Raw genomic sequence first — 14,108 nt, forward strand, 5'->3', positions numbered from 1 at the left:
AATCAATTATACATAAATCATAATTGAAATCACAATTCTTTACTATTCAAAAATATTCTTTATCTCAAAACCCATTCTTTATCTCAAAAGCCATTATTTATCTCACTAATTATGCAAGACTAATCCGCAAGGGCCATCTTCGGGGTGATTCTAACTCTCTATGGTCGGGGAGGTTGAATCATCATGCACAGTACACATCACAATAATGAAACTTCCAAAAGGGCCATAACAAATAAGAACTTAGATCTAACCTCTAATAAGAGGAGAATCTAAGCCTGTACACGTACCATGGTAATCAAAACACAACTAACTCCATTGTCTTCTCAACAAATGAGAGAGACGAGTAATAACCTAGTCAAGCATCTATAGTGAGATATAAAACAATATCACAATCCTTTTAGTGAGCATAAATCACAATATAATTCGATTCAAAGTCAATTCCAATATCCAATAATTTTTATTCTTATCACAATTCAAATAATAAATTTGCATTTTTCTATGCAAATTACCCATCACAATTCAAAACATGTTTTATCACAATTTTCCAAAACATAATTTATTCAATTCGCAACAATGCTTACTACTTATGGAAGTACCATTTCACAAAGCTAAATTCATACATACTATAACAATTTCAATAATCATTGAATTAAATCGAATGCTTGTTAAACATAATTCATAAGGAAAATAACGTCATTTAATCATATGAAATTTTCAGAATAAAATCAATTAAAAACTAGTTGTGCACAAACCTGATTTGAGTCGCTCCTAGGCCTTGAATCAATGTTCTTTACGCTTCTCAATATCCTTATCAACTGAAACACACAATTTAAAGTGTTTCAATACTCAATGAATTTGTTTCCAACCATAAAATCCAAATCTAAATTTTCTTGGTACTATTCCCTTTAATTTATTTCATTAGTCAACTTATAATGTGGACCCTTGATGCACTCTAAGTGAGTCAATTCCAATCTTACCAATATGTCACATTTTAGAGCCCTTTAGTGTTTGTATATGTTACCAAATTCATTTTCAAGTGTATTGCATTTTATTGCAATTTACCGGATTTCGATGTACTATTTTGACCTAGCCGGACGACCTAGTTTCCTCAGTTTTCAAGTTTTGGTCCAAACTACAAACTTTCAGTTTTCAAGTTTTGGTCCAAACTACAAACTTATAGGTCTATGTCTTGTTGCACGTGGGGCAAAATTTTAGGTCATTCTGAGTTTTGTAGACCAAGTTATGGTCAATTTATCAATGCTGGACAGAATGCATCAAAATGGTAACTTTAGGTCATTTTTAGGTCACTTTTGGTTCAGCTAGTTTTGGTACCTGTATTTATGCAAGCTATTGGGCTTGGTTCTGGCCATTTCTGGGCTTTTGTGTCTTCATAAGAATTGTAGATCTATGTCTAAACTATTCATGGTAAAACTTTCAGGTCAATTGGACCTATTTTGAGTAAGTTATGGTCAAAATACTAACTACTACCCAAATGGTAAATTTTCAGGCTTTGAAGTCACTAATCCGGATTTGGTCATTTTTAAGGTTAGTTTCTAGGCAGAATTTTGGCAACATTTCTACATGAAAGTTGGCCTATTTGGTGTCTAGTTTCACCCTCCTTTGGCCTCATACCAATTGGGTTTATAGTTTTGCACTTATGACCTAATTTAGGTGTTGCCAACATACATAACCTGCATTTAAACATCACACTTCCAATTTTGACAATCCTCCTCCTTCCAATACTTCAATATTCAATCAATGGCACTTCTATATATATTGTACACAATTCCAGCAAGCAGCTTTGGGTAGAACACTCAAGAGTTCAAGGCACACAATACACCATTATTGTTCAACAATTAATTCAACCCAAAATCAATATACCTCAACACTTAATTTACACCATACACTTCCATGGCAATTACACATACTGCCCCCAATTCAACACCATCATAATTCATCAATAAATTTCATAAATTCACACACAATTTCATGAGGTTAAAGGCTGCCAAACATGGCAGTTTACAAAAGTATCAAATTTCCTTTTCAAACCCCTAATTTCAAGTACTAAGATACACATACATGGATATTAATTTACTATAACTTCATAGTGACTTAATTAACCCAATTTTCCATCCATTAAAGGTAGAGAAAGCTCAAGCACATTAAGTTTCCATGGCTGTCGAAATTAGCCAAGTCCAATTACCCAATAATTCATCAATTTTTCTTCATCAAACACCATCCCTCACCTTAAACATCATTTTGCTTAAAGAAAGGAGGAGTAATTGGACACTTACCTCTTTTGGAGCTTGCTAAAAACTCACTAAATCCCTTCTTTCTTGCTCCCAATATACTGCCCAAAGTGTGTAGTTTAACTTTAGTGAAGGAAGATGGGTGAAACCATGTCTTGATCACTAAGAGGGGAGCTTTGCATGAATGGCCATCTATGGTGAATTTGGGAGAAGAAATGGGTTCGGCAATGTTATAGAAATGAAGAAGAAGATGTTGAATGGTTAATACACATGGCCATTTGAGTATTTAAATATCCCTTAGTGCTCCACTTATGTGAATTTAATTTTTTAAATAATTAACTTTGATTAATTATAAGTCCACCCTTTAATTTCTCTCTAATTCCACTTCATTCCAATTTCAATTTTTCATGGTATTTTCAAAGTTTAATATCATTTATTTTTAATGGACATTTAGGTCAAAAGACAACTCGGGGTGTCAAATGACCAGAATGCCCCTATTCGGGTTGCATTCCCGATTTTTCGATAACACCGAGTTTTGTCATTTTCTCGATTTCTCATTTTTCTATGTACTAATTAATTAATTAGTTTTTCTTTGATATTTCTAATGACATTTATACTTCAATAGACATTTGTTTAAGTCTTAAAAATATTTTCTAGGGGTCCTCGCGGTCCAGGGCTAGTCAACAGTCCACGCTGCAACTTCCTGGTGCGGTCACCCATCGCTATGGTTTTCGGCTCGTTTAACTTGGTTACATTTCATTACTATTATTTTTCCTTTGTTTTTCTTATATTTTCTTTTCTTGTATTTCATTATTTTATGTCTCCTCACCCATATCTAAGTATAGTTCTAGGCATCCTAGATATCCGGACAACACTGGTCGCTGGAACAGTAGAACGCACTACCGAACATAGGGGTGTCACATGACCAGCTTGAAAGAATGATAGCACAAGGGAAACAAGAGCTCCTGCCAGAATCTGAATATGCCTTGAGGACATTCAACCTAGCCAGACAAGAAGAAAGACACTATGAGTGTCTCAAAAGATGTCATTGTATTTTAAAGAGTCTCCCTGAGCCTAAACAATTTTAAAGAATACTATGTATGAGCTGTTTGATTAATGAATCGCTTTAGACCATTGTTTAGCAAAATATGAATGAATACTATAACTCCCGTAGGAACTATCCTCGCTAGGGTTGTATGAAAAGATGAATGTGCCATATGGAAAAGTATCATAGACATGCATTTGATCCAATCATTCACCGTCAGACTATCGAGCGATGCCATGATAAAGTTGACAAAATTATCTTTCTGCAGACTCCATTTTTGGCGGTTATAAGCCACCGTATTCTATTAGAGTTAGGATCCCTAACTCTAATAGAATTTCAAACTAATTTAAAATTTCTTCTCACAGGAAATCAACATTGCTCCAAGCAAAGTAAGCCTGACTAAGCAAGCAGTTCAACCAAAACGAGTGTACTTAAAAAGGTCTCGAACAAAGAAGACAATGGAAGATCAGAAACAAGTCCAAAACCTACAGGGACAAGTTTTTGAATTAAGAGACCAAGTCTAAGAGCTCATGAAATTGATGAAGGAGATATCCCAAAATAAACCTGCATCAGAACCAAATCTGCCACTACCTCCCCCACTCCCTACAATAGTTGATTCCCATCAAGCTTTAACCTCTTTCACTTTTCAATCTCCTATCCCCGATCCCATGATCATTGTCAATCCGACCTTCATAAATAATGACTTACCTTTCCCTTATCATTCGGCTGTCTCAAATGCCGTGTTACACCCTTCCATACTGATCCCTCATGTCCACCCTACAACTTATTTGCCAACTGGGGGAATGCCTCATGTAGTAGGAGAAAGTAAAGCAAAAGAAAATGAGAAGTTTACTGCTCTAGAAGAAAGATTAAGGGTGATAGAAGGTCTGAACATGTACGGTTCAGTAGACATGTCGTCACTGAGATTGGTACCAGATGTGGTGGTACCACCCAAGTTCAAAGTTCCGGACTTTGACAAATATATCGAGAATTCAAACCCCTACATTCACTTGGCCACTTACATCGTTAAGATGTCAGCCCTTACAGAAGATGACAGACTTCTAGTTCACTTTTTCTACGAGAGTCTCTCCGGGGCAACCCTGAGATGGTGCATTCAACTAGATAGGAGCAAACTGCGCTCCTAGAAAGATTTGGCCAATGCTTTCCTAAAATAGTACAAGTTCAACTGTGACGTCACCCCCACAAGGAGAGACCTCCAAAATCTGGTGCAGAGAGAAATGGAAAGCTTTAGGAGTATGCCCAAAGATGGAGAGAGAAAGCAGCGGAGGTATATCCTCTAGTTACTGACAATGAACTCTGCTCTCTATTTATTGAAACATTAAAAGCTCCGTATTTTAATTTGATGATTGGGAACACCTCCAAAGCTTTTCAGACATCATTCAAACTGGCAAAAGAATTGAAGCTAACCTCAGGTTAGGGAGACTGCAGGAGTTGACTGAGAACTCTGTAAAGAAGACCGCCAGTTTTGGAAAGAAGAAAGAAGGTGATGTGCATTCCATTACCCGAAAAACCCAACCTCCATTCTCTCAGAATAATTTTCGGCCGTACCCTCATACTCAAGGCTCGACAATAGCAAACATTCAACCCCCTTTCCGAAATTATGCTCACCCTCGCCCACAATATCCACCGTAAGCAGCTTACAACCCCAGACCGCCTGCCCCACCTAATCAATCAAGATTACCTCCTCCCCAAGCCAACCTAAGACCACAGAGAAACCCTGATCCTTCTCTCCCCCTTCTGCTCAGTGAAATATACCGATACCTCCTCGGTATAAATTAGATAGTGCCTATCCCCTTGGACTCGATTCAGCCACCATATCCTAGGTGGTATGACGCTAGTGCCCGATGTGAATATCATGGCGGGGCACTGGGGCACTCGACTGACAATTATGAAGCCCTTCAGGGAAGAGTACAGGCCCTCATAAAAAATGGTTGGCTAAAGATTGAAGGAAATGGTTCTCTCCCCAATGTCACTTCAAATCCATTGCCCAATCATGGTACGGGCAATGGCGTGAACATGATAGAACCTGAGGATGAAAGTTTAACTTTAGATGTAGATCAACTGATTCCTCACTTCGAAGAAATTTTTGCAATGTCAGAAAGAGAAGGTTACCTCTAACCTCAGACACAGGGATCGGTAAGTGATACAGATGCCCCTACCATAGAGGAGCAGCTGATCATGAGCTGCGCAACTGTAAGGGGTTCAAGCAGGAAGTCCAGGGGATGCTGTCACTCAAAACTTTGAGATGTCAGTGGAGATCGAGGTTGGAGGGCGAAGTGAACATAGCCAGGTTTGGTCGGAATGCCTCTACCCCCAATCCCAGATTAACCTTTTCTGCTCCCAGCATACCAATACCACCAATAACAATCATCCGAACCCCGCCTCAACTCCCAATCACAAACACCCATGTAGTGCCTTGGAACTACAATATTTAAGTCCTTACTTAGGAGGCATCCAGCAGTACTTGGACCCCTACCCTCAACTATACACATACTCAACCCATAAGCCCTCCTAAACCATGTTTCGCTCCTCACGAGCACTTTAAAATGACTTATGCTGGACCCTCCAATGACTCTACTCCCTAATCAAACCCAAAACTTGTCACGACCACTAACTCCTCCCCACCAAATCAAGAGGTAGAATTTATAACCCGAAGTGAGAGATGTTATGGAAATGATGAGAGGGAAAAAAAGAAGGGGAAAGTAAAAATGGGAGAGCCGCAGGAAAACACGAAGGATGGGGCTGTGAGAATTAAGAAAGGGGAACCTGCTGAACTAAAGGAAGAGGAAGAATTATTGCTCCAAATAATGAAGCAGAGTGAGTATGACATCATTGAGAAATTGAGAAAGATGACTGCTCAGATTTCATTACTATCACCGATTCTGAGCTCGAAAGTGCATCGCCAAGACTTGCAGAAGATTTTGGATTAGGCCTTTGTGAACCCCAATATCACACTGGGGCAATTTGAGAAAATTGTTAGGTAAATTCAGGCATCCAATTTTGTTACTTTCTCGGAAGACGAGATAGATCGGCTGGCTTGAAGCACACAGAAGCTCTACATGTGACAGTCAAATGCAAAGGGTGCATAGTGGCCAAAGTCTTAATCAATAATGGATCTACCTTTAATGTCTTGCCTGATGCCACCTTGGCAAAACTACTTGTTGACTCATCAGCTATCCACCAAAGCGCCATGGTGGTAAGAGCCTTTGACGGTACAAAGAGGGAGGTACTCGGGGACATCGATTTACCACTGCAGATCGGGGCATGCACTTTCAACGTCACTTTTCAAGTGATGGATATCGAGCCTGCATTCACCATGTTGTTGGGGAGGCCCTAGATCCATTCGGCAAATGCTGTGCCCTTAACCCTGCACCAGAGAATTAAATACATCACGGGCGGTAAAATCATCATAGTAAAGGGGGAGGAAGCCATGCTAGTCACCAAGCCGCAATCAATTCCTTATGTGGAAACAACTGAAAAGTGCTTGGAAAGTTCTTTCCAAGCACTAGAGTTACAAGAAACTACCTTAAGGGATGAAGGGGCTGCAGTTATGGTTGCAAAGGTGATGCTTAAGAGTGGATATGAGAAGGCAAGGGATTGGGCACCGCATTGCAGGGAATTGTTGAACCCATACCGGCTATTCAAAAGATCGATCTCTTCAGCCTGGGATATGAGGAAGATGCTCTCATGGATGGGTAATTTTGGATGAGGAACACGCTCCGGGATCAAAGGTTTGACCGGAGAGTCGGGAAAATGAAAGTTGTCCCGAAAATCACAGATGTTTTCACCAAACTGATCATTGAGAATCCAAAGTAAGGTGAAGGATCTCTTGAAGAACCATCCGTTGATGTCATACAACTGGAGTCCCTATCTGAAGCCCTGATCTCACCGATTGCTGAGGGGCAAGAGCTAGATAATTGGGCAGCAGAAGACATTCCTATGCTCAATCTCGAGTAAAGTACATGTTGTTATCAACACTTGATCATTTGTCCATGGTGACAAGTGTAGTGTTGTAAATGGACCCTTTTTTATGATAAATGAATTAATGAATTAATAGTGTGTTTTGCATCCAATTCTCTTTTTCTTAAAATAAATTCTTTTAATATACTCCACTCTTATTTCTTCAGGACCATTGACTGACTCACACCTAATAATTCAATTGACTGAGAAGTTCCTTATGTTAATTTTGAAACTCCCATAACTACCATTACTTCAAGTGATTCTGAAGAAGAACCTGTAGAAGAACGGGGTGACGGAGACAAACCTTCCCTGGTGCCTTGTGGGGATGAAACACACACCATAAATCTAGGGACTGAAGAAATAAAGAGGGAACTTAAAGTAGTAAATAATGGGGAATTTCAGAATATGGTCAGCTTACTCAAGGAATTCATCGATGTATTCTCATGGAGCTATGATGACATACCTGGATTGGATCCTCAAATAGTAACTCACAAGATCCCTTTGATTCCTAGAACGGTTCCAGTAAAACAGAAGTTAAGAGGAATGAACCCTGACACACTACTCAAAGTTAGGGATGAAATCAAAAGGCAGTATGATGCTGGATTCCTGGAAGTGGTTAAATACCCTCAATGGATAGCCAACGTTGTCCCTGTAATGAAGAAGGACAGAAGAGTCAGGGTGTGTGTTGATTATAGAGATCTCAACAGGGTGAGCTTGAAGGATGATTTCCCTCTCCCTCATATAGATGTGCTGGTAGACAATGCTGCCGGACTGGGGAGATGTTCATGTATAGACGGAATATCAGGGTATAACCAAATCCCCATGGATGACGAAGACAAAGACAAAACTACTTTCATCACCCAGTAGAGGGTATTTTGTTATCGGGTTATGCCATTTGGGTTAAAGAATGCTGGAGCTACCTATCAATGCACCATGGTCACATTATTCCATGACATGATGCACAAGGAAGTGGAGGTGTGTGTGGATGATATGATCATCAAGTCTAGAGAGGGAGAAAGTCATGTACAAGTGTTGAAAAAGGTATTCGAAAGGCTCAAAAAGTATCAACTGAAATTGAACCTAGCTAAGTGTGTGTTTAGGGCTAGGTCAGGTAAGCTATTGGGATTCATAGTAAGTGAAAAAGGAATAGAAGTAGATCCAGACAAGGTTCGAGCCATTCAAGAAATGCCATCCCCGAAGATAGAAAGGGAGGTGCGTAGTTTTCTGGGAAAGCTGAACTACATCTCGAGATTCATTTCCAACCTCACTGCTAAAGCTAAGCCCATATTTAAGCTACTCAGGAAGAATAACACCGCTCGATGGGATTAAGTTTGTTAAGAGGCTTTTGAAAAGATTAAACAGTACCTATCAAATTTGCCAATATTGGTTCCTCCAGTGGCGGGAAGGCCATTGATTCTGTACATGGCAGTTCAACAAAATTCGATGGGTTGTGTCCTGGGGCAGCATGATGACATGGGGCGAAAGGAAAGAGCCATTTACTATTTGAGTAAGAAATTCAACGATTGCGAGTCGAGGTACTCATTCCTGGAGAAAACTTACTGCGCATTGGCCTGGACAGAAAATCGACTCAAACACTACATGTTGAATCATAAAACGTGGCTTATCTCCCGAATGGATCCCATCAAATATGTATTTAAAAGCCCGTTTGTACCAGGGAGGATAGCAAAATGGCAGGTCATACTCTCTCAATATGACATCGTCTATATGACCAGGAAGGCAGTAAAAGGAAGCATAATTGCTGACCTCCTGGCAGAAAACCCGATCCAAGATTATGAAGCCTTGGATTTCAAATTCCCCAATGAGCATGTCAATGAGGTCAGTAGTGAGGACAAAGAAGCGGCTGATGTATGGGAAATATATTTCGACGGAGCGGTCAATTTGTCTGGTAATGGGATTGGTGCTGTGCTGATATCCCTTGACGGGAAGCACTTCCCGATAGCTATCAAGCTGAGGTTCTACTGTACCAATAATGTTGCAAAATATGAAGCCTGTGTGATGGGTTTGCGGGCTGCCATCGAAATGAAGGTCAGGAAGTTAGAGGTGTATGGAGATTTGGCTTTGATCATTTACCAAGTCAAAGGAGAATGGCAGACTAAAGACTCGAAACTGATCCCATATCAAAAGTACCTCCTAGAATTGATCAAGAAATTTGAAGAGATTTCCTTCACCCACCTCAATCGCGATAAGAACCAGTTTGCTGATGCCTTAGCCACTCTGGCTGTCATGGCTCAGATGGAAGAGGGACAGACAACACAGGTGTTGCAAATCAAAGCAAGAAGTGAGTCAGCTTATTGTTTCATGGTCGAAGAAGAAACCAATGGTAAACCCTGGTATCATGACATCCAGGTCTATATCAAAACCAGAGAATACCCTCCAGGGGCAAGCAGAGACAAAAGAAGAATGATAAGGAGATTAGCACTGGGATACTACCCCAGCGGTGAAATTTTGTACAAAAGGAGCTCCAATGGCAAATTGTTTAGGTGCGTGGATGCAAAAGTAGCAAGGAGGATCCTTTTTGAGACTCATGAGGGGAATTGCGCAACTCACGCTGATGGGCATATGATGGCTAAGCAAATCATGAGACGGGGATACTTCTGGACTACTATGGAAAAAGACTGCATCGAATACTTTCAAAAGTGTCATAAATGTCAAATCTATGCGGATTCTATAAACATCCCGCCTCATCAATTGTTTAATCTTGTCTCACCTTGGCCTTTCGCAATGTGGGGCATCGATGTAATTGGTCCTATTAAACCTAAGGCATCCAATGGGCACAGGTTCATCTTGGTGGCTATTGATTACTTTTCCAAATGGGTTGAGGCAACATCATATATTCATATCATGCAGAATACGTTCCTCAAATTTCTCAAGAATAATGTCATCTGCCGACACAGCCTCCCCAGCGAAATTTTCACTGACAATGCCAAAAATTTGAATGGTCCAAAGATTCAGAGTTTATGTGACTAGTACAAAATTCGACATCTCAATTCTTCACCATACCATCCCCAAATGAATAGAGCAGTGGAGGCCGCTAATAAGAACCTCAATAGAATAATCAGGAAGATGACTATCACTTATAGAGATTGGCATGATATACTTCTCTTCGCCCTTCATGCTTATCGAACCTCTGTGAGGACATCGACTGGGGCAACTCCATACTCATTGGTTTACGGAATAGAGGCTGTTTTACCTATAAAAGTGGAAATTCCTTCCCTAAGAATTCTAAAAGAGTCAGGAATCGATGAGTCAGAATAGATTCAATCAAGGTTGGACCAACTGAATTTACTGGATGAGAAAAGACTAGTAGTAGCATGTCATGGGCAATTGTACCAAAGAAGAATGGCTAGGGCATTTAACAAAGGCGTTCGCCTGCACGAATTCTAATCGGGAGATCTGGTTTTGAAAAAGATGCTCCCAAATCAAAATAATTCCCGTTGCAAATAGTCGCCAACTTATGAGAGACCCTATATAGTTAAAAAGGCATTTTCTAGTGGTGCACTGATCTTGACTCACATGGATGACGAAGAATTCCCAAGACCCGTGAATAAAGATGCTGTCAAAAGGTATTATGCCTTAAAAAAAATGTAGGAGTGAAAACCCAAAAGGGCACTCCTAGCAAAATGTGAGAAAGAGGGCGAACACCCGCAAGGGCACTTTCTACAAAATGAGTGAAGGGTGAAAACCTGAAAAGAAATCTTGAAAAGCGAGCAAAAAAAAAATCTAGGGGTGAAAACCCGAAACGGCCCCCTTAGAACCAGAAAATGGAGAAATAAGGAAGGAAGCACAGGACCAGGAAAAAGAAGTAAGTTACCACGGCCCGAACGTTCGTCGAAGGATTACTTGAAATAATGGCAGTTAAGTAAGTTCAAAATCAGCTACAAGGAATTTGCAAGATTTATCCTTGTACCCTTTTCCTTTGAAACTGTACCTTTGTTCTCAAACCATAATAAAGTCATTCATTTACTCTAATTTATCTTTCTTATATACCTTCATTTATGCACTATTAATCCGTTAAAACTTTATCATAAGATCAGGATTTGAATATTGATAACTTCATGTACTTTGCTATGAGATTTGTAGGAAATGAATGATGGCGGCCTAAAAAAAAAAAAAAACGTAGGAGTGAAAACCCGAAAGGGCACTCCTAGCAAAATGTGAGAAAGTGAAAACCCGCAAGGGCACTTTTTGCAAATAAGAAAGGAGTGGAAACCAGAAAGGGCATCCTGAGAAGTGAGTAAGAGAATGAAATTGTAGGCCAAGTCTATGGGCTCGTCCTCCATTAATCATTTATCTTCGGAATCTTATTAAGTACACTTCGATCGGAGGAGCTTCTTGTGTCAGGTTTGCCTTGCTTTGTCAGCATTTTTACTTTCCTGCATTTTAATTCCTGCCATTAACCTCTGGTTCCTTGATCCAAGTTGATTTTAAATTTTAGCATCTTAATTCCTGTCATCAACCTCTGGCTCCTTAATCCAAGTTTATTTTAATTTTCAGTATTTTAATTTCCTATCATCAACCTCTGTTCCTTGATCTAAGATGATTTTAATTTTCAGCATTTTAAATTCCTGTCATCAACCTTTGGTTCCTTGATCCAAGTTGATTTAAATTTTTAGCATTTTAATTTCTTCTGGTTCCTTGATCTAAGTTGATTTTAATTTTTAGCATTTTAATTCCTGTCATCAACCTCTGGTTCCTTGATCCAAGTTGATTTTAATTTTTAGCATTTTAAATTCCTGTCATCAACCTCTGGTTCCTTGATTCAAGTTGATTTTAATTTTTAGCATTTTAATTTCCTGTCATCAACCTCTGGTTCCTTATTCCTGTCATCAACCTCTGGTTCCTTATTCCTGTCATCAACCTCTGGTTCCTTGATCCAAGTTGACTTTAATTTCCTGTCATCAACCTCTGGTTCCTTGATCCAAGTTGATTCCAATTTCCAACATTTTAATTTCCAGTTATCAACCTCTGATTCTTAGATCCAAGTTGATTTTGATTCTCAGTATTCTAATTTCCTATACTCTAATTGCCCAAAATATGGGTCTGAATCTTTACATAATTCCTATACGAGAGAATTTCATTCTCTTCAATAGAAATTATGTAAAGAGGGGCAGTTGTCAACACCATATTTTGGCCGATCTCCAAAGTTAAGGGACTTTAAAATCGACTTTATCATCTGCTCTCAGCCGATGTCCTTCGATCACAAATGACTTTTCCAAACTCACCGATTGTTCGACCATGGAATAAACCGATCCCATACTTAGTTAATTATTTTATGATCTCTTATCAGATGGCTTCGAATCAATGTTGGGTCTCTGAACCATCCTGTCTTACCTCCGATCTCTCTTTATAAATATTGTGGAACTTCATTTCGCTAATGTTATGATCGAGCTTCTCACTTGAATACCCCAGACATTCCTTAAAATGAAGTTAAGGCTTCTATCCGGTCTAATGACGATCCCGATATTAAGAATCCAAATTAATGTCAAGTCTTTCCAATTCTAATTTTCTAAAGTTTTACCCGGTGTTTGGTTATGGCTTAACTCGATCTCATGCTGACATATAATGTTTTTCTGATCTCTTATACTTGACTTAATGGTTGCTTTCAAGTTTAATATTCTAATACGTTCAAACAATTAAGTACTCATATAAGTTGGATGCTTTCTGATCTCATCAAGAAATTGAACAAAAAGGATTTCCATTCATTTCAAAGAAAAATAATACACAAGTTACTCAACAGGTTGGTCACCCCTAGCCTGCTCCCCAAGTACATCCTCCACTCTCTGATTCTCTCCCCCTCTCTCTCTCTGGCTCCTCGTCGCTCTCCTCTTCAGCCTCTAGGGCGAGCTCATTCATCCAGGAGAAGTCTTCTTTAGGATACCGCTTCCTCAGCTTAACCAGAAGGTAATTATGGGCATTCAAATAAGCCCTGGCTTCTTTTGTGGTGCTTTCCTCATCCTTAGCTTGGAGCTCCTCATCCTTGGCTTGGAGCTCCTCATCCTTCGCTCGGAGCTCTTCCTCCCTTGCCCGAAGTTCCTCATCAAAGTGAGTGAGATTAGCAGATTGACAAGCCTGGGTGACTTCAAGTTCCTACTCCACTTTGACTATTTTCTCTTCGCAACACTTCATCTAATCTTCCAATCTACTGATGTAGTTATTAGTAGAGGAGAGTTGAGCTTGTGCGGTTGAGGCATTCTGGACCGCCTTAAGGATCTCCCTCCTTAAGGCGTGGGTCTTCTCTCTGATTATGTGTTGATTGGCGATGGCCTCCAAGCCCAAACTCATAGTCTGAGTTAGGATATCATCAATGCTCTCCTCTGCTAATATGTTCTGATCCTCTTGGAAGCAAATGGAGGCACCCATAACTTTGGCTAGGCTGGGATTCCCTCTGGTAGAGCGATTCCTTTCTAGCAATTGGATTAGGAGTTGAGCACCCCGGGAAAGCGTCCTAATCATAGGACCTAAGGACTCCGCTTCCACATTGGAAGAGATAGGAGGAAGCAGGGGAGGTAGAAGTTCGATCTGTTAAGGAGCAGGAGCGATGACATATACCTATGGGATTGGCTGCTCCTGAGGTTGGGGAGAAGAGCTTGACACCTCTACCAATTCACGTTGAGGGGTCCGAGCATCAGCAACGGTAGCCCCTTTCATCGCCCACACTTTTCGAGAGACCTCCCTCTTTCGCTTGCGGCTCTCCTTGGAAGTGTCGCTGCCTGCCATACCTGCACAGAGAAGAAGTCAGTGAGTTCACTAAGATTCAGAGGCCAGAGATATGGATAGTACCAGGGCCGAGGTCAAAGAGCTAAAGCTCATAG

At 40.1% G+C, this 14,108-nt stretch overlaps 1 protein-coding gene across 1 annotated transcript; it reads left to right on the forward strand.

The window, feature by feature from the left end:
• Positions 1–8,697: 8,697 nt before the first annotated feature.
• On the forward strand, positions 8,698–9,700 carry LOC131174022 (uncharacterized). The gene is made up of 2 exons (XM_058137050.1): positions 8,698–9,248; positions 9,529–9,700. The coding sequence occupies exons 1-2, from the start codon at positions 8,698–8,700 to the stop codon at positions 9,698–9,700; spliced, it is 723 nt and encodes a 240-aa protein (XP_057993033.1).
• Positions 9,701–14,108: the final 4,408 nt, after the last annotated feature.

Source organism: Hevea brasiliensis, chromosome 15 (genome assembly GCF_030052815.1).
Source record: "Hevea brasiliensis isolate MT/VB/25A 57/8 chromosome 15, ASM3005281v1, whole genome shotgun sequence".
NCBI lineage: Eukaryota > Viridiplantae > Streptophyta > Magnoliopsida > Malpighiales > Euphorbiaceae > Hevea > Hevea brasiliensis.